General features: G+C 45.0%; 1 protein-coding gene across 2 annotated transcripts in view; it reads left to right on the forward strand.

The window, feature by feature from the left end:
- Positions 1-3,699: 3,699 nt before the first annotated feature.
- USP31 (ubiquitin specific peptidase 31) overlaps positions 3,700-20,895 on the forward strand; it is a gene marked incomplete at both ends in the record, with an annotated part of 72,200 nt that continues 55,004 nt past the window's right edge. For both annotated transcript variants that reach the window (XM_080703258.1, XM_080703259.1), the window contains one exon: positions 3,700-4,290. In XM_080703258.1, the coding sequence (XP_080559384.1) occupies positions 3,700-4,290 (591 nt within the window). The remainder of the gene's footprint in view (positions 4,291-20,895) is intronic.

Consider the following 20,895-nt stretch of genomic DNA (forward strand, 5'->3'; position numbering starts at 1 on the left):
AGAGTTAATAGGCACGGCATTTTAAAGTAGTAGGGAAAGGTTAGATTTTTTTTTTTTTGTTTGGTACTGGGGGTGGAACCCAGAGGTTTTCTACCTCCGGGCTATACTCCCAGACCTTTTTTTTTTTAAATATTTTTTTAATTTGGAAACAGGGTCTCACTAAGTTGCTGAAAGCCTCACTAAGTAGCTGAGGCTGGCTTCGAACCCGTGTGATCCACCTGTCTCAGCCTCCCAAGTGCGGGGATTAAAGCGTGCGCCACCACGCCCGGCAGGTTAGATTATTTTTTAAAGTGGTACTGAGACAATTGGCTATCCATGTGGCATGGGAAAAAGTAAGATCTTACTGTTTTTTGTTGTTGTTGTTGCTATAACAAAATACCTGAGATTGGGTAATTTATAGAGAAAAAGGGGGATGCTTTTGCTCATGGCTCTATAGGCTGGAAAGTTCAGGATTTGGTGATGCTGATGGCCTGGTGCTGCTTGAACTCACAGGGGGAAATGGTTGGGCAGGTGGGCAGTGGAGACACAAGAAAACTGAAGAAGCCAAACTTGCTTCATGACAACAGGCTCTCAAGGAAGTCAATCCAGTCTTATGCAAGACTGAACCCACTGAGAAAGGCATGAGTCCCCTCATGAAGGTTCTTCCCCGGGGACCCAGAGTTCCTCACTAGGTCCCAACACTGTCCTTAGTACTCCCACACTGTTGCCTGGGAACTGAACCTCAATGTGAGTTTGGGTGGGGACAAATGGTATTCAAACCATAGTAGATCTGGACTCTATTTCTGAAACAAAAATAAATTCCAGATGGAGCAGGGGAAGGCCGTTTGTCTAAGCATTAAAAAAAAAATTAGAACCTTCCATTTGATTACATAATATAATTAAAAATTCTTTATATGAAATGGAAATGCCATAAACATGGCTGAGAGAGAAGTAGCCAAACAAAATGATACAGGTCAAGAAATAATCTAATTCATATTAATTCACACATAAAGTGCTTTTATCAGCAGAGAGCGGTGCTGTATGCCTGTAATCCCAATACTTGGAATCTGAGACAGGAGGATGGCAGGTTTAAGGCCAGCATGGGGTAGCTTAGTAAGACTCAGTTTCAAAAAGAACCTCTCTGGGTTCAATCCTCAGCACCACAAAACAAAGGAATTTTATTAGCCAACAGTTATAAAAGGAATAGACCCAAAAGAAAACCAGGCAAATGATGTATGCAGGTAGCTCACACCAGTAAAAAGACAAACTGCTAATAAAAAGGCATTGCTTGTCATTTTCTTGATTGCAAACAACAGAAACTGACCCTGGTTAGTTTCAGCAATAAAGGAATTTATAGGAAGCCTATCTGGTTAGCTCCCAGGGAAAACAGGCTTGGACAGAAATCCAGGGAGGCAGACACTGGTAGAAATTTGCCACTAGAGCCGCCAGCTAGACGCTTGCTGCCACCGTCCCTGGTACTGTGTACCGCTGCATGCCACACCGTTGAATATGTAGCTACCAGATTCAAATATTTGCTTCAGTATCTTCAACTAACCAATGCTTCATGCCAACGTCCAGGTAGGGGCTTCTGGTTGTTGATTTCTTTTCTTTTTCTTTTCTTTCTTTCTTTTCTTTTCTTTTCTTTTCTTTTCTTTTCTTTTCTTTTTTTTTTTTTTGGCAGCACTGGGGATAGAATCCAGAGGCATTCTACCTCTGCGCTACACCTCCAGCCCTAGTTGTTATTCTTTATTTTGAAAGAGGGTCTCACTGAGTTGCAAAAAGGCCTCACTAAGTAGCCAAGGCTGTCTGAGAACCGCCATCCTCCTGTCTCAGCCTTCCAAATGCTGGGTTTACAAGCGTGGGCCACCACACCCAGCTCTGGTTGATCTTTTTTAGGTCACTTCTTGGGTACTAGCTAATGGGTGTGGGAAGGGGAGCACCTTCCCCTCCACCCCATCCCGGGTTTCATAATGGGAGCATGAGCTGACATCCCTAATTTGTTATCTCTTCCAGGTAGGAAATTAGCTTGGATGTTGAATGGCTGAAAGACTGGCACATGAACATTCTCTTCAACTTCACTCATGCAAAAAAAAAAAAAAAAAAAAAAAAAAAAAAAAAAAGTGGATTAGTATACTACCTCATCAAGACGCTGTGAACACCTTAGCCCTGAACCTGACACCACCTTGCCCAGACCTGGGAAGGTACAGAGAGCAGGTCACAAACCAGTCGCTTTGAGGCTGAAGGCAGACCAAATACATACTGTTCTTCCCCTCCCCCGCACTATTTTTTCTTTTCTTTTTTTTTTAAGGAACCAACATTTAAAAATAGGAATTCTACTGTCTCTTTAAAAATCAGATGATCTGGCAACCGTGCGCCTTCTTTCTCCCGCTGGAACAACAGACCAGTGCAGAGTGGCAGCCGCCTCTTCAGAAGGATGCTAATTTGCGATTTGCCACTGTCCCATCGCTCCTTATTTTCTGCCTAACATTGAAAGTCAAGGCATTTGAAGTATTAATAGGGCAATAGATTATTTCTTTGCTAATTTCTTTTCGCTTCTTCTCCTCCCCCCCTCCCTTTAGTATTGAGGCTTAAATCTAGGGGGATTCTGCCTCTGAGTTACACCCTTAGTTCTTTTTTTTTCTTATTTTGAAACAAAATCGCTGAGTTGCTGGAGGTCTTGCTGAGTTATCAAGGCTGGCCTTCAACCTGAGATCCTCCTGTCTCAGCCCGCCAATACTGGGATTACAGATGTGCACCAGCGTGCTTGGGTTTTTTCACCTATTTTTATGACTCAGTTCTGCTTTAGGTTACCCTGAGAGTTGTGGTCCAGGACCCTTGGGGTAAGCTCAAAGGCGTTGAAGTTTTAAAGCTAGCCTGTGTTTGGCATAATGTATGGAACACAGAGGCGATAAACATCCACGAAGGGTGTAAGCTACAGGAAGATAGGTAGAAACCACCTTTGTTTCTTTCTTTTTTTTTTTTTTTTTTGGTAATATTCTCAGCGAGTGACACAGTGCCTGGCACTTAGCAGGTGTTGAGTAATTATCTTTTGAATGAATGAATGAACGAACGAAAGAACGACGGGCGAGCTCGGGGAAGTTTTAAAAGCCGATCTGAAAAGGAGAGTAGTTCTGATCCCAGCGCTTCCCTGGGCTCCAGGTGCCTCCTGGAAGCACGGCCCGCCGGCCGGGCTGTGCGCGGCGATCCGGCGCGGTGCAGGCGGCGGGGATCTGCAAGGTCCCGGGTGGGCCGGGCAGGGCCAAGCCCACCAGCTCTCCGGGGGCCTGGTAAGGAAGAGCAGCCTGATTTCTACCAGGCGCCTAAATCTCCTCCAGCCGAGGAGCAAACACCCATCCCTGGGGGTCCCCCACCCCACGTCAGCCGGGCGTGCTCTCCCCGCCTGGACCGTGCCCACACTAGTCATGGCTCCGCTCTGGCTTCACGCCGCGGGACCGCGCCCGGGGCCGGGGCCGCACGCGCCGGCCGCCGCGCGCCCGGAGTCAAGATGGCGGCCGGCGGCTTCGGGCGGGCGCGGCGCGGGTCACGTGGCGCCCAGCTGGGCGGGCCGCGCGCGCCGCCGCTGGCTGGCTGGCGGGTGGCCTCCTGCGCTGGGAGGTGTGCGGGGCGTCGCGCCCCAGGCCCGGCGGGATGCGGCGGCGGCCGTGGCGGGGCCGCGGGCCGGGCGGGCGGGCTCGGTGATGCGCGTCGGCGGCCGCCGCCATGTCCAAGGTAACGGCGCCCGGGCCCGGGCCGCCGGCGGGCGGGAAGGAGAAGCGCTCCTTCAGCAAGCGCCTGTTCCGGAGCGGCCGCGCGGGCGGCGCCGGGGGCCCCGGGCCGGCCGCGCCCTCGCCGCCGTCCTCGGCGCGCTCGGTGGGCAGCTTCATGAGCCGCGTGCTCAAGACGCTGTCCACGCTCTCGCACCTCAGCTCCGAGGGCGCCGCCCCGGACCGCGCCGGCCTCCGCAGCTGCTTCCCGCCCGGCCCCGCCGCGCCCCCGCCGCCCTGCCCGCCGCCGCCCGCCGCGCCCGCGCCGCCCGCCCTCGCCGCCGAGCCGGTGCCCGGCGTGGCGGGGCTGCGCAACCACGGCAACACGTGCTTCATGAACGCCACGCTGCAGTGCCTCAGCAACACCGAGCTCTTCGCCGAGTACCTGGCGCTCGGCCAGTACCGGGCGGGCCGGCCCGAGCCCGAGCCCGAGCCGCCCGCCGGCCGCGGCGCGCAGGGCCAGGGCGAGGTCACCGAGCAGCTGGCGCACCTGGTGCGGGCCCTCTGGACGCTCGAGTACACCCCGCAGCACAGCCGCGACTTCAAGGTGAGCGCCGCCCGCCCGCCTCCACGTGGGTGGCCGAAGGGCCGGCCCCGGGGGACGGGCACCCCGACTGCAAGGGAGGTACCTCCACCATCCCCGCCCATTGGTCATCCATCCTGATAGACAGACACCCAGCCTGAGAGACACCCGTCCTGATACCCACCCACCCTGATACCCATCCATCCACCCACCCTGATACCCATCCATCCACCCACCCTGATACCCATCCATCCATCCATCCATCCATCCATCCATCCATCCATCCATCGTGAATTGAGCGCCCACTATATTTGCGCCAGGTCCTTTGGGAAGAATCTTGTCTGAGGAGACCCCTGGCTTCAGGGAACCTGCCTTCTTGGAAGTGGATATAGGTCAGAGAGTGTTGAACTGGGTTTGGAGTCTGGTTCTGCCGCTCAATTATAAGTTGGTACCAGATGCAAAATGCTAGCAGAGCAACTCCAGGAGAGTTAGTCAACCTCTCTGGGACCCAGTTTTTTTTTTTTTTTTTTTTAATCTGGTACCACCTTGTAGTTGGTACATTAAGTCGGACACTATGAAATGACCCATTTTGGACATACGACGAGTACTTTTTTTTTTTTTTTTTTTTTTGCGATACCGAGGATGGAACTCAGGGGCACTCTACCTCCGAGTGACATCCCCAGCCCTGTTTTTTTATTCTTTATTTTATTTTTTTGGAAACAAGGTCCCACTGAGTTGCAAAGGGCCTAAGTAGCTGAGGCTGTCCGCGAACCGCTATCCTTCCGTCTCAGCCTCCCGAATGCTGGGATTTCTAGCGTGCACCACCACGCCCATCTCATTTGAGTACATTCTAGGGTTCAAACGGTTCTAAGGGCTTCAACTGTTTAGTGCCATGTGTATTGACTTCTTTTTTTTTTTAACCTAATAAGATAATAGTATTGGAGAGTGGTTTGAAGAAAGCAGAACGGGGAGATGTGTTTAATGCGCATTCTTAAGTGTTTTGGTACTGGGGATTGAACCCAGGGTCGTTCTGCCTCTTGGGCTACAAGTCCAACTCTTTTTATATTTTATTCTGGAACAAGATCTTGCTAAGCTGCTGAGGCTGGCCTTGAACCTGCGATCCTCTTGTCATCTCAGCCTCCCAAATGTTTGGGATTATAGGCTTGTTCCTGGTTGACAGGCCACTTTAAGTTGGGGGCAATGGCCCTTGGGCCCTCATTTGCTGTCCAGTGTAGTGAGAGGGTGAGGGTTGAGTGATGGGGTGTGGCCAGATGCTAAAGGCCATTTAGGCTGCACTAAGCAGTTGAGTTCTTATTTTGATCAGAGGAAAAGGTGATCTGAGATTGTATAGGGGATACTTTTAGGTGGGACATGGATATGGTATTAAATACAGTGAAGTCTCCCAGGGAGAAAGTTCCTTTTCAACTCTTTGTTTCCCTATCATGCAGAGGAGAAAGTCTCAGCTATGTTAGCCTGTTTGTAATGCCCTCTGCTCACCTTTCACTCCCCTTTAAACAGAGCAAATAAGCTTCAAGTTTAGAGGCTTTGGTTGGCAACAGTAGCTAAATTTAATAAAGTTCTGCTTTATTGGGTTTGTTTCTTCATTTGTCTTCTATTTATAGCAAGCAGTCCTGGTTTTCCATTGGTGCTATCAAGTTTCCATCTAAAAATGCATTTATGTAGGTAAATGATTTGATTACAATATAAAATGGTGATCTAGCTGAGGGGCCTGAGCTTGTTGGTTAAGAACTTGCTTTCTTGCTGAGAAGCAGCACTGCCAGTGTGTATCTCTCCCCTTTTAGTACTTTTTACTTGTATCTTATTTATGTTGCTTAACCCTTTCACGAAAAGAACAAATGCTTGAGGTTTGATCTTGGAAATTTGAATGGAAATTCACGACTGAGATAAGGATGGGAAAAACCTAGATCCGTGTCAGAGATCTCAAAAAAGTAGAAAGACTGGCAACGAGTAGGCAACTGTGGGTCTTTATTGTTTTTCTCCTCTTCGCTTATGGCTACCTGGAAATAGTCACAGTCATCGCAGACTTTTCAAGGCTGGAGTCCAGTATTAAGTTCGGTTTTCTGCTCTTTTTCAAAATGTAAAAGTCAGTTTTTACAGCCTCTTAGTATGTATTTTCATTGCCTTTTATGAGACGGTGTGTTCACTTTCTTACCCATTAAGCTGTGCGCAGAAATGGGCTAATGATTCTAGAAGTGCAGGGACTGATTGATAGGCATACTTTGGCAAAGTTGAACAGATTCTTAGAGGTCATTTCCATTGCTGTATGAGGTTGCGTTCACTTTTTTTTATCCATTAAGCTGTGAACAGAAGTGGGTCAATAACACTAGACGTGCAGACTTTATAGGCATGCTTTGGCAAAGTTGAACAGATTCTTAGAGGCCTTGTTTTTTTTAAAAAATGAAATCTTCCGAACCTTTAGATTTCCCTCTGCATTCATATTCATTCACCTCCCTTTCACCGGTGGTTTACTCAATCAGTTAGGAATGCATGCAGCACAAGAAAAAAAAATCTCTAATGAGAGTGCCGTAAACAACAGAAATGTTGAATTAGCTCATTCAGTCTGGAGGTAGGTGATTCTGAGGCGGCCCAGTGGTTCTCTGCGTCCCAGGAGGAACCGGGCCATTTCTGTGTTTCACCCTGTTGTCCTTAGCTATTATTGGCTTTTTGTTCTCATGTTTGTCACCTCATGGTTGCCTGATGATGTCAGCTGCAACACCCTGCATTCTACCCAGGAGGGTGGAAAGTCATGAGGGAAATAAAAACTCTTCCAGAAGCCCCCTGAGCAGGCTTCTGCTGACATCGCATTGACGTAACCGTATCGGTTGGCTGCCGTAGAGGCTGGGAGGTGGGTATTTGGGCTTTCCTGCCTTGCTGGAGGAGATGCATAAAGGAGGCACTTGCCTTTTAAGCATCCCATCAAAGGGCCTCAGCTGCCGGGTGCCAGGCACTTGCGTTGGAGATGACCCTGAACTTGCCTATGAGGAATGCAGTGTAGTAGGACTTGGCAGTTCCCTAAGACAGCCCTTCTCACACTTTAAAGTGCACCTAATTCACATGGAGATCTTGTTACAAAGCAAATTTGGGTTTAGTAGAGCTGGGGTAGGGCATGAGTGTCTGCATTTCTACCAAGCCCCCAGTGATACTGATCCTGCTGGTGCAAGGATCATACTTTGAACAGCATCTCCAAGGAACAAGGCGGGCGTTACAGAACAGTGACTCTCGAATGTGCTCTCAGGGATGAATAGGCGTTTGCTGGCCGGGGAATGGTGGGGTGCTTGAGAGGGCATGCATTTTGAGGGAAACCATGAGGCATTTAATGGCAATCGCAACCTGGAGAGCCATGGGGAGGCGGAACCCAGGGAGAAGTGTGCTGGGAAGGAATTGCAAAGGACTTTTTAGGCTGCTTTGGACTTTATCCTCTGGAAGTTGAGAGTCCAGCGCTGACTTTAAGTAGGAGAGTGATCTGATCAGATATCCCTACTCCTCCCCCCCCATTAACTAAGCTTGATGGTTCTGTGGAGGATTGGTAACTTTATTTATTTGCAAATGTTTTGTTGCAGTCAAATGCGATGAGTATTATTTTGACCATAAAGCAAGTTGAATGCCAGGAAGACAGATGTGAGGCCTCCCTGTCACGTGCCCCTTGTGGCACACATCTGTATTTGATGTGTGTGTGGCACACATCCATATTTGATTCTGATTCTTTTTACTTCCAGACTGTTCTCATTCAGCCTCAGAATCCTGCTCAGTTCTGGGCTCCAGGCAGCCACCATCAGTTGGTTGAAGTTGGCAGAGGAGATAAAACCAGTTTGCGTCTTGAGTTTGTTTTGAGGTCTAGAAGAGCACTCATTATGTCTCTGGGTGTGCTTTATCATCTTGAAACTTTCTTAAGGTACTAATGCTCTTTCTCTTAAGTTTTTCAATTAGGATTCCTACTTGTTTTCTAACCACATGGATTTTGAGTGTTAGGAGCTTGCCAGGTAAACGGTTTTTTGGTTTTGGGTGGAGTAGGCAGTTGTTAAAGTTGTGTTTTTGTTTCCTGGAGTGAAAGAAGTTGACTGTCCAACCTTCATATGCTTTAAGAAACTTCTCTAGCTGCTACTATCTCCTTTTTTTTTTTTTTTGTGGTACTGGGGATGGAACCCGGGGGCTTTCTACCCCTGGGCTACACTCCCATACCTATTTTATATTTTATTCGAAAACAGGGTCTCACTAAGTTGCTGAGAGCCTAAGTAGCGATCACCTGCAATCCTCCTGTCTCAGCCTCCTAAGTACTGGGATTACAAGCATGCACCACCATGCCCGGCTCCTTTCCTCTTTTTTTTTTTTTTTTTTGTGGTACTGGGGTTCTTGGAAGCCCTTCTACCTCCGGGCTCCACTCCCAGACACCTATTTTGTATTTTTATTTGGAAACAGGGTCTCTTAAGCCAGCACACGCGCCTGGCTTCGAACCTGCGCGATCCTCCTGTCTCTGCCTCCCAAGCGCGGGGATTACAAGCGTGCGCCACCACGCCCGGCTTCCTTTCCTCTTTTTGCACAGATATTTTCTCTTGCTCTTAGAGCACTGGTTCCCAACCAGGGTACTTTGCCTCCCTCCACCCACCTCCCTCCTACCCCTTGAAGCATTTGTCTATATTTGGAGACATCCTTGGTTGTCACAACTGGGGTTGGGATGCTACTGGCATCTGAGTGGGTAGATTCCAGGGATGCCGCTAAATGTTATGCAACGTGCAAGGCAACCCCTGCAGTAAAGAATTATCCAGCTCCAAATGTAAATAGTACTAAGGCTAAGAAACTTTGTGTTTCCCCAATGTTCCCAGCCTCTAGCATGATTAGCTTGTTACTTTGTCTTTTCTCTTTGTATATATTTGAAGCTGCCTTTGGATAAAACTTGAATTTGACCCTTGTAATAATTATTTTCTTAGAAAAACAGCAAAATAAATCATTTTGAAACCTGAATACTCAGTATGGTATTTTAAGGGGGAAATTCGCTTCTGCTTTAACTTTAATAGGTGCTTGGGTACTCTAGGTTCTTATAAATGCACTTTGATTTCTGGTACTCGGTGCCCTTTTGCAACAGGTTAAAAATAAATAAATAAATAAAGAGCTTCTTTCAGGCGAGAAAGGTAAGCTTTATAGGTAGTAGCTTTCAACTAGAATGGAGTGACCTACTGATAAAAGAACCACAGGTTTTCCTCTAAACTTGTAGTAAAATAAAAAGTAATCAAAATAGAATTTTTTTCTCCTGTATTTTTCTCCCTGGATGTTAATGCCTAGTGGTGCTTGTTTATCAGTGAGACTTCTCAGAGTGTGTAAGTGAGTAGTGGCAAACGGCCTAGCTATCACAGCATCTCACCTGCCGGTGTCACACCCTGCGTTGCCATGGCTCACGCCGGGAGCACTGACTAGTTTGCAGGCCTGTGATACTAATTCTTGCTATGTGTATAAAGCTTTTTAGGATGTTGATATTTCACAGTGCTCCCCACAGAGTGCTCTGACTTCAGGCTGTCCTTTGAATTCATTGAAATGTTGGGGGGGGGTGTGAAATTGTGTAGGTCACATTTAGATTTGTGTGGAAAGTATGTCTCTTTCAGATCAGTGTGCCTGTCTGTCAGATGCTGTTGCTTGAGTTTAATAAAATTCCAGATCTCTGAAGAAAAAAGGAAGTTATGGAATCATGAGGTTTTAGACTCGGAGGAGGCACGACTAGGCCCCGGTCTTTCTGGATGAGGGAACCGAAGCGCACCCTCTGGCCAGAGGCCTGGGGAGCAGATCCAGAGTTTTGATTTCCACTCCCAAACAGCCTTTGTGTACCCCTGCCCTGCTGATAAACATACTGAGTCCTGGGCTGGCGTGGCCTTATCAGGTACGACTGCAGAAACAGCAGGTCTCAATGTAAAACGTAAGCAGGCAGAGTGGACGTGCTGAGACGTGTAGCATTTTTCCCCTCTGAGGTTGTGTTGCTGAATCGTAGTGAAAATTAGGTCACCTGCAGCTAGCTTCATGTGTGTGCCGAGGCGCAGGCACTTTGGAAGTCTTTCTAAAAAGAGTCCTTTTAGACTGTTAAACACATATATAAACATGTTGATGTCTCTCCAGTAAGTTTTGAGCTAATGTTTGCAGTCTCATATCAAGCTTAGTAAAGGGGAATCATAAAAATTATAAGGAATCTTTTCAAGATGACTATCTGGTAGATAACAAGTATACAGGGCAGTTAGAGAACTCCATTTTGCTGATGTTCTAGTTCTTTTTGTGTGCCTGTAACAGAATTTCACAGACTGGGTAACTTATAAAGAAAAGACATTTATTTCTCAGCATTCTGGAGGCAGGAAGTCCAAGTCCCACATCTGTGAGAGCCTTTTTGCTTCATTATCCTGTAGCAGAAGAGAGAAGGACGTGGGAGCTGGGAGCTAGGGAGGTTATGCTGGGCCAGAAAGGGGGCCAGGATTTTATTAGGAGTCCACTCCCTCAGTAATTAACCTATTTGTATAATAATGGCATTTTCTAAATCTAATCACCTCACACAGGTCTTAACACTTGCATTGAGGACTGACTTCTGGAGGCCCGTAGAAAACATAGCAGCTGACTTAAGCCACATTTACTGCACAAATCTTGGTTGTAGAGGGGCTGGTTTAGGTGAGGGGTTGGGAACCAAGGGCCAAGAATGAAGTTTATGGGACAAGGTTTATGTATGGGACAAGGTTAAGTATGAAGTTTATGGGACAGAGAACATACCTCTTTTAAGGAAGCTGTTTTAAACTGTACCGAGGAAAAGTTCAGTGTGAGTTCAGAGAAGGGCAAGATTGTGAGCCGAAATGTAAGTAGGTTTATTTGTTCTTCCTTTCATTCATTGTCGGCAAGTTCCTACAAGGGTGGTTAACAAAATGGTATGGTCGTGGTTGAGAAAAAAGATAAAGGTTTCATGGCCTCTTCCTTCATGGAACTTTTAACTATCAGAGAGAAGGCGGATCTTAACCAGTAAACATTGATAAATGTGAAATGAAAAATAAGAGCTAAGAAGGAAAAGATAAGGTGTTATGAGATGAGAGAGGATAATGGGTGTGACCAGGTAGGGAACAAGGTGGATGCCCAGGGTCCGTAATTGGCGAGAGCTGGGCTGTCAGGAGAGGTCTACAAGGTTTGCTGCAGCTTGATAGCCAGGGCTGAGTGGGGTAGAGAAGCTGTAATGGGGCAGGGCAGAGAGGCAGGTCCCTTGCTGCCTTAGAGCCAAGCTAAGGGGTACAGATTTTATTCTAAGCAAAGGGGTGGCTGTTGATGTTTGTTTTTTAAAATGTACTTTTATTGGTACATTGTGCTTAAACATCACGACAAGGTTCAGAGTGATAGAAACACAGGTACATAATACTTAATGTTTCCCTCTGAATTCCACCCCTCTTCCTCCCCTTCCCTGCACACATCACTGAGATGGTGTTGGTAACTTCGTATATGTATATGGCATTATTTAAACTTTCCTTCATCAAGTCTCTTTCCCCTCCCCAGGCCCCTTTCTCTAATGTACTGGTCCCTCTCCTCAGTTATCTGAAGTCCCTTTTGTTTTCCATTTTCTCTGTAACTTCACGCAGAAATGTTACTCTCTGCTTGCCAAGAATCAAATTCAGGTTAGTATTTTGTAGTCTCAGTATGGATCTAAGCCTGCAGACTTTTTGAGCACATGGCTGGTGCTGGTCCTATGTTAACACTGGAGATATGGAGATGAGTGAGGTGGCCCACACCCTCTAGAAATTTCAGGTCTAGAACAGAAGACAGGGTGTGAAGAAATAATGGCTGTAGGGATGGATGAATGCTGTTGCAGTTATATGTTCAAAAGCATGGGGCAAACCCAGGGGAAAATCACCTTAGGAGGAATAGGGGAGTTGCAGGTGCCAGAGGGATGATCCTGGGATTCTGTCGCTTTGGTAAGAATCCTCCAGATGGACAGGGAGAAGTGGGAAAGTCCTTTCCAGGGTAAACAGCCTATCAGCACAAGGACTTGGGACTTCAAACAATGTGGCTTGTTCAGAAATCTTCGAGGTCTAGTGTGGTTGTCACAGAAGCGTAGGCGGGTGGTTGGGTGGGAGTGATCGTGTGGGCAGTGTTGGTCCCGAAGTTGCCGTGTGTCCTATCAGAGTGGCATCCTCTGAGGGCAGCCACCAAGGAATTTTAGGCAGCCTTGTGGTGTGGTTGTCTTTGCCTTTATTTTTAAGACTGTCTCTCAAAAGCTAGGGAAATTGAGTATGGATGAGAGAGACCCAGGCTCAGGGAGAACGTATATATCTTAACCTCTTTGGAACTGGCGATATTTGTAGAGCCGAGGCAGATCAGAACCTTTCAGGCATTATAAATTCTATTTATTTATTTATGGTACTTAGATTGAACCCAGGACATTTGACCTCTGAGATATGCCCCTAGCCCCATTAAAAAAAATCTTTTTTGAAACAGTTTTGCTAGATTGATGAGAGTCTCACTACTTGCTAAGCCTGTCTTTGATGCTGCTATTCTCCTGTCTCAGCCTCCCAAGTACTGGAATTACAGGTGTACGCCACCATGCTCGGCATAAATACTATTTTAGATGTATTATATTTGAGGTCTCATGGCAGTTCATGGAGGGAAGAGATGGTTTTACTTTTTATAATTTCCCAAATTTGAGGCTTTTAAAAAAATGTCTTTCTACCAAACAACATAAATTAGTACTAAGTCCCTTTTTCTCCTTTGACCTAGTTTGGTTCTTTACACATTTGCAGAGGCAGAGCTTCACTTTGAACTCAGGGCAGTATCATAGTGACATGTGCGCTCTTACTCTACTTCACGTGCTGTTGGTTTACATGTTTGTCCTTACCCTTACCCACTTATTTTACATATTTTACATAGTGGCAATCATCTTGGTCAGACCATTTTCGATTATGATTTTATGCAGTTTATGAAATATTTTTCTGTGTTTTGCACTAGCATTCATAATACTGTTTACTGTTTAATGGTTTTTATGGTAACACATTACTAAGTGATTATTTACCATTCTAGTTCTTTTTTATTAGAAATTTTCCTCCTCCTTTACTATAATGAACATGAATTGTATGATAGATTGTGCTTTGTTGTTTTTGGATACGTTTCTAGACATATCCTCAGAGCATGAGAAGCCTATGGATATCTTCTTGACTTACGTGTGTTTTCATGTTACTTTTCAATAACAAGAAATAATGAAAATTACAGTACTGCTAATTAAACTTTGCCCAGCCCAGCGAACGATGCACGTTGGGTGCTCAAGAAACATTTGTAGAATGACCTTATAATTTGAACTAGTTGTATCCATTATTTGCTCATTTATCCACATTCTGGATGTTAATCCTTGATCAAATATATGATCAGCAAACATTTTCTTCTGTACGTTGCCATTTACTTTCTTGGAAGTAGCCCTTGATGCACAAAAGTTTGTTTTGATTAAGTTTATTTTATCCCTTTTTCTTTCTCGAACTTTCAATGTCATATTCAAGAAATTATTGTCAAATCCAGCGTCACAGAGTTTTCCCTCCATGTCTTCAAGCAGTTTTATAGTGCAGCCCTTACGTTGAGCCTTTTGGTCCTTTTTTCTGAAGAGCTGGGGATTTAATGGAGGGCTTCCCATATGCTTTTTCACTGAGCTACATCCCTAGTTCTTTTGGTTCATTTTGAAATGATTTTTGTAGCTAGTGTAAGGTAATGCCCTAACCTTTTCCTTTTGTGTTGGCTGACTAGTTTTGCCAGAACCATAGTTGAAAAGACAGCCCCTTCTCCTTAAATGACCTTGGCACCCCAGTAGGAATCAGTTGATCATATGAAGGTTCACTTCTGAGCTCTCTTTATTCCGTTAGTTTGTGTTTGTCGTAATGCCAGTACCATACTGTTTTAATTACTATAGCATTGTAGTAAGTTTTGATATTTGGTGTGACCCCGCCAGGTTTACCTTTTTCAAGTTGTTTGGCTTCAGAGTCTTTGGAGATTCTCTGTGAATTTAAGGATGTGTTTTTCTGCTCAAAACAACAGCAGCACTACTGTTAGGATTTTGATAGGGATTGTGTTCAGTCTATAGGTCATTTTGGTTCGTAGCGTTGTCTTAACAACATTAAGGCTTCCAATCCATGAATCCATCTTTCCATTTACGTATTTCTTCTTTAATTTCTTTCAGCAATTTTCTGTGTACTATTCTTTTCCTCTGATTGGTTAAATTTATTTCCAAGTATTTTGTTCTTGTTGATGCTATTTTAAATGGAATTGTTCCTTTTCCTCCTTCATTCTGTTAGTACATAGTGTATTACCTTGCTTGCTTTCCAAATGTTGAACCTCCTTCCATTCCAGGATTCAGTTCTACTTGGTCGTGGTGTCTGCTGAGATTCTGAATCTCCCTTCCTTTCCTCTTCGTACATTGTATACATGTATAAGGTTAATGACTTTATTAAGATTTTGATATATTCATTAAGATTTTGATATATTCAAATGGTCTTTGAAAAAGACCATTTTCCTCAGTCTCTCTTTAAATTGACGTTGGTACTTTTTGTATATTATCGAAAATTTTATATTTTAAAATATGTCCCTTTCCCTTCATTGTGTTTTTTTTTTTTTTTTTTTTTTTTTTTTACTATATAGCTAGAAAAGTTATTCTAGCATGTAGGTTAATTTTCCTTTTCCCTTTTTTAAGCTTTTTTCTGTTATGTTCTAAAATATGTATCTCATTAGTAATTTGGAGTTGACTTAGGTGGCTTATGTAATGTGGGGATTTATTATAATGTTTGCTGAGTCCTGTCTCATGTTCAAATTCTGCTGCCCCACTGACCTGGGCACGTAACTCTCTGGGCTTAATTTCCTCATCAGTAAAGTGGAGATAAGAGCATACTGCTTCATAAGACGGTTTGAAAACAAACAAGAGAAGTTGGCAGAGGTCCTGGCACACTGTCAGCGCTCAGCAAGTGTTAACTGATATTACCATTTTATTTTACATTATTATTATTATTATTATTATTATTATTGGTACTGGGGGTGGAACCCAGGGGCTTTTCTACCTCTGGGCTATACTTACAGACCTATTTTATACTTTATTTGGAAACAGGTCTCACTAAATTGCTGAGAGCCTCACTAAGTAGCTGAGGCTGGCTTTGAACCTATGTGATCCTCTTGTCTCAGCCTCCCAAGCATGGGATTACGAGTGTGCACTACCACGCCTGGCTGATATTACCATTTTTACCTGAGCTTATTATCACTGTTTGTATACAAAAGTCTTCTCTGTGTTTAGAGTTTGATAAGGTATTTCTGAATTTTGTATTGTTTCATCCATTTTTCTGTTGATACTACGGAGTAATAGAATTGCTTCTTTCTCATGCTATTCTTTAAGTTCTCCAGATATTAGGTCATTTTTTCAAGTTAAAAAAAAAGAAAACCCCAGTAATCCTATGTGAATTTTAATGTTAGATATCTATATTAATTTTGGACGGATAACCATATCTGCTGTCTGCCTGCCTGCTGTTGATAAAATCTGTAACTTTCAACAAAACAAACTCTTAATGTTATAGTGAGAAAGCCTGAATCAACTGGTAACTGAGAAATTCAGTTATTAAAGAAATGCCTGTTCACCCAAAGGATAACAGGATCGAACACATTTATTCATACACTTATTCATACAAGTTGTATGAACTGTTTTAAAACAGAAACATACGCTCAGGCCAGAGGATTCAGTTTCCTAAACCCGTTGTCTGTTTCTCCAACCCCTTGCTGGCAGCGATTATGTCTTATTCAGCACTGAGCCTCTGCGTCTGGTTTGTGAGATGTGCACAGTACATTGGTTAAGCTGAACTGAAGAGGCCACAACCAAGGACAGCTTTCACACCAGCCTCGGTGACAAATGCCATGTCCTGGTGACAGGCCAGTTCTGTCGTGGAGGTGGGTCGGATCTCACTTGTTTTCAGAGGGGAAGGGAGACATTGGAAGAGGGAGTGGCAGGCCTCAGTCTACAGTGTTCTATGAGCAAGTCCTCTGAAAAGAGATTGAGCCTCCTCACATAGTAGTAGTGTGCTGGCCACTGAACTCGCTTAGACCGTCTTGGATGATGTGCTAGGGGTCACAGGTCCCATCATGCACTTGGCTGGATGTGGTTTCTGTTCCTTTTCTTGTTTCTGGCTCCTTTCCTCCGACTTTTCAACACATACAAAATGTATACTGGAAGTAGAGTTGACTGTTTGGCAGCTTGATGGGTGTGTAAGAATAAAGAGAGATGAAAAGAACACCGAGGGTTTTTGAAACAGGATGTCTTGGGGGAGCAGCTTCAAGCATGGGAAAACGAAATGGGAAGCAGTCCTGGAGGTGGGTGGGTAAGTTCAGTGTCGGACACGTCATACGGTATTTGAACATGAGGATCCTAGGAAACCTTTTTTAAAGCTGTGTTTGTTGAATGTTACATTTTCAGAATCTCTGCAGAGTGAATCAGTTAAGTAGAAGGTAGCTGATCTGGTCTAAACAGGGAAATATCTCTTGAGTTCAGACCCAGCTGTCATAGATGCTTGTTCTCAGTTAGCTGCACATCTTCCTTTGTGTGCTTGCTGTTTTAGTTTGACTCTCCACTTTTGTTTCTGGTGTGTGGTTTGATGGATTTTTCCTGCCTTGTCTCTACACTTGTCACCACGGGGGCTAGTAAATGGGGCAGTGTTCCCTGTTTGTGTAGTCCCCCACAGCTGTTTCCTATAGTAGAGACTCTGGAAAACAATGACCTCATAGTTTCCACAAACATAAAACCAAACTTTTATATATAGTTGTGGAAAAGAAATCATTCAAAATTGAGTAAAGTTCTGTCCTCTGTTGCTTCAAAAATATTCTTGTTTGCTCTAATTGTTCACTGGCTATTCATCAAATGACCTTTTATATCTAACAAACAATAGTTTTGCAGCAGAGCACACCAGGATACCTTGTCCTTCAGTGGACTGTGATTGTTCATTGTCTATTTAGAAACCATTGTTTCAGGCCATGAACTGTGGCAGTTCCTAGAGGAACTGGCTGGTCACCGAACATCTGTTGCTCCTTCCCTGCAGCGGCGCGGCTCGGGTGGTAGCAAACACTGTGTCCACAACAGGCGGTTCATGCTTCAGAAGATTGCACGCGGCTGGTCAGAAAATGCTCTTGGTGGACCTGCTTCTACTGGGAGGAGCTTGTAAGCTCATCATCAAATCAGCAAAGTTTTTTACTTTAGCTCATGACATTCTTCTAATCTTCAAAGAGCAAAGCCAAGCCATCTGCGTTTTCAAGGAGATAAGAAACAACAATAATCATAATAATGAACATAGCGATCCTTTGCCCAGAGCCAGATCATTACAAGGGGAATTCATATGCAGTTTTTAAATGGATCTTCACAACAGCCCCGTGAAGGAAGCATTGTTGTTGCTCCATCTTTAAAATTTGGAAGTTGAAATTCATGTGGTCCTAGGTAACAGCCAGCACCTCAGCCCTTCCTGGTTTTCCTGATCATTCAACAAGAAGCTAGAAGGAAGGTGGTAGTATTCCAGGCGTGGTAGCTGGTGCTTGTTCACACACATGGCCACTGGGCAGCCTTGCCCTTCCTCCAGGGGAGCAAAGCCCAGAGAGAAGCCCGCGGTGACACAGGGCCCCACGCCCCACAGAGCTCCATGGGGTCCCGCAGCATCAGGTGCCCTCTGTGTTACACTTGCTTTACTGACCTGCTCATTTCAGTTCTGCACTTCTCCAGGAACCCTGCACGTGTTCAAATGTTTGGTTCTACCCCCAACAGCATTTTTGGTAGTGAATTGGATAAAGACCTAACAGGTCTATTAACTGAATTTGTAAATGTTTTTAAACATACAGCATATACTCCAAGTTATGGAACACATGAAGACCTTAGCCAGGTGTGGTGGCACACACTTGTAATCCTAGTACTTGGGAGGCTAAGATAGGATTGCAGGTTTGAGGCCAGCCTCAGCAACTTAGTGAGACCCTCAGCAGCTTGATTAGACTTTGTTTCAAAATAAAAATTTAGAGGGCTGGGAGTGTAGCTTGGAGGTAGAACACCCCTGCTTCAATATCCCAGTCCCCAAAAACAAAACAAAGCACCATGAAAATCTTTAACTGAAAGTAACAGCTGAAGCCAGGTGTGGTGGAGCATGCTTGTAATCCTAGTACTTGCGAGGCTGAGACAGGAGGATGGAAGATTGTTTGCCAGCCTCAACAACACCAGGCACTTTGCAACTTAGTGAGACCCTGTTCAATATAAAGGTTAAAAACATAGGGATTGGGTATAGCTCAGAAGTAGAATGCCCCTGGCTTCAGTCTCCAGCACACACACACACAAAAAAGTGACAGCTGAAACGGAATAGCAGCCTGTGACCTGCATTTGGACTCAGAAGCGAGCTGCCCCGCGGTCCTTAGCGAAGGATCCTGCGCATGTTGCTGGCGCGAGGCGTAGGCTGATTCAGCTGCCAACATGTGTTTACACATTTTATTCTTTCAAAGAAGTGTCATGATCCGGGGAGGTGATAGCACTGCTCCAGTCAGACCACACCTTGGATTTTAGGTTCTGGGAACCTAGGGTATTTATTGTCTAATTCTGGAGCCGACAGATGCATTGTCTGTAGCGTTGGTGATGGGATAGTGGGGGAGAGGAGCGTTCTCCTTCCCGGGGAGCCATCTCGCAGTTGAGGTGAAGGAGCTGCTTTGCGCATAATCCCAGCCCCTCTAGTTCCATCATCATGTCAGGGTTACATAATTGCAGTAGCCTTCTAGCCCCTGAAGTCTCTCTGAGCCCCACTTCTAGCGCTTAGCCCCTCTCCATATTTCTAAGTCCTGTCTCTTCAAGTTGATTTTATCTTTTTTGCGGGTCTGGGGATGGAACCCAGGGACATTCGACCTCCGAGCTACACCCCTGCCCTATTTTTTATTCTTTATTTGAAATAGGCCTCACTAAGTAGCGGAGGCTGTCTGCGAACCTTGATCCTCTAGTCTCAGCCTCCCGAATGCTGGGATTTCAAGCGTGCGCCACCACGCCTGGCTCCGTTGATGGTTTTTACAGCTGCTGGATTGATCTTCTTAATACTACTTGTTGATTATATTCTTTCTCTTCTCAAAAATTGCCAATGCAGTGCTTTTCCTTTTTTAAATACTTTTATTGGTGCATTATAGTTTCACATAAAGTAGTTCAGTGATAGCGACATACTTGCACATAGCACTTGACCAGCTTTCCCCGGCTCCCCCCAGTCCCCCGTTCCCCATACAGATATCGAGACTGCCAGTGTAAGTTTCCTTGATGCATTCTCCCTCTTGCCCCCATCCCCTAGCCCACCTCCCTGTGTCCACCACAGTTTCTCCATTTTCTCTAGTCTCTGGTATGGAGGTTACTCCCCAGCTTCTGCATATGAGAGAGAAAACATGACCCTTCACTGTGTGCCTGGCCAATCTCATTTAACACAGTGTTCTCCAGGTCCTTCCATTTTCCTGCAAATGACATAATTTTGTTCTTCTTTATGGCTGAGTAGAATTCCATTGTGTATATATCCCACAATTTTGTGATCCATTCATGTGTTGATGGACACTTAGGCTGGTTCCATAATTTGGCTTTTGTGAATTGTGCTGCTGTAAGCATGGATATGCATGCATTACTACAATATCTGACTACAGTCGCTTTGGAAAGGTAGGAGTGATATAGTTGGGTCACGCAGTGGATCTCCTCCCAGCTTTCTGAGGAAAACCCCCAGGAGATGTAGTTTAACGCCTCCGCTCGGCATTTCACCTCTCCCATGACCTACCTGCCCTGGGGAGGCAGTGTAACAGGAGAGAGCAGTGATGTCAGAGGTTTGGGTCAGATCCTGAGACCTGAGGTGGAGGACTTCTCTTGGCCTTGTTTCCTTTTTAGGATATCTGGGTAATAATGCTTTCTTCATAGCCCTGGCATCAGGAATAAATGAGAAGTACACCTAAATGCCTACTGCAGTACCCGACACAGAGACTCTTGGCACTGCTGTGCTCGGTCACCGGACCGCCTTGCTGCCTTATTCGTGCTCCATACTGACCTGCCTCTCGTGCTTTCTTTCTTTTCTCTTCTTGGGCAGAGGACACACACATTCTTCAAGGCCCATTTTAGAAACTCCTCGTGTGTTAAAGTTCCTTTAGCTCCTGTGGTCGGAAGTAACGGCTCCCTCATTTGAAACTAGGCAGCTTTGCACATGGAATTTCTTGTGGTACTTGTATATTTATCTTAGTTATGTTTAAATAATACAGTGATACCTAAGTGTCCAGATAACTTTTCCAGAAAAATTTAAATGACACCTAGGAGGGAGGCTAGTATAATGTACCCATGTGTTTATGTCACCCAGCCTCCACAGTTACTAGTTTATGGGGAATCGTATTTCATCCCTTTAACTGTTGCCTTTCTTCCCACAAAATTTTGAAGCAAATTCTAAATTTGTTTCATTTATAAATATTTCATTTTATATCCCTAAAGGATGAGGATGCTTTATTTTATTTTTTAATAAATAAAAAGGGGCATTTTACCTCCCAGCACTATTTTTTATTCTTCATTTTGAAACAGGGTTTCACTGAGTTGTGGAGGGCCTCACTAAGTAGCTGAGGCTGGTGGTGAATCGGTGA

Source organism: Muscardinus avellanarius, assembly GCF_963383645.1.
Source record: "Muscardinus avellanarius genome assembly, chromosome: 10".
Lineage (NCBI taxonomy): Eukaryota > Metazoa > Chordata > Mammalia > Rodentia > Gliridae > Muscardinus > Muscardinus avellanarius.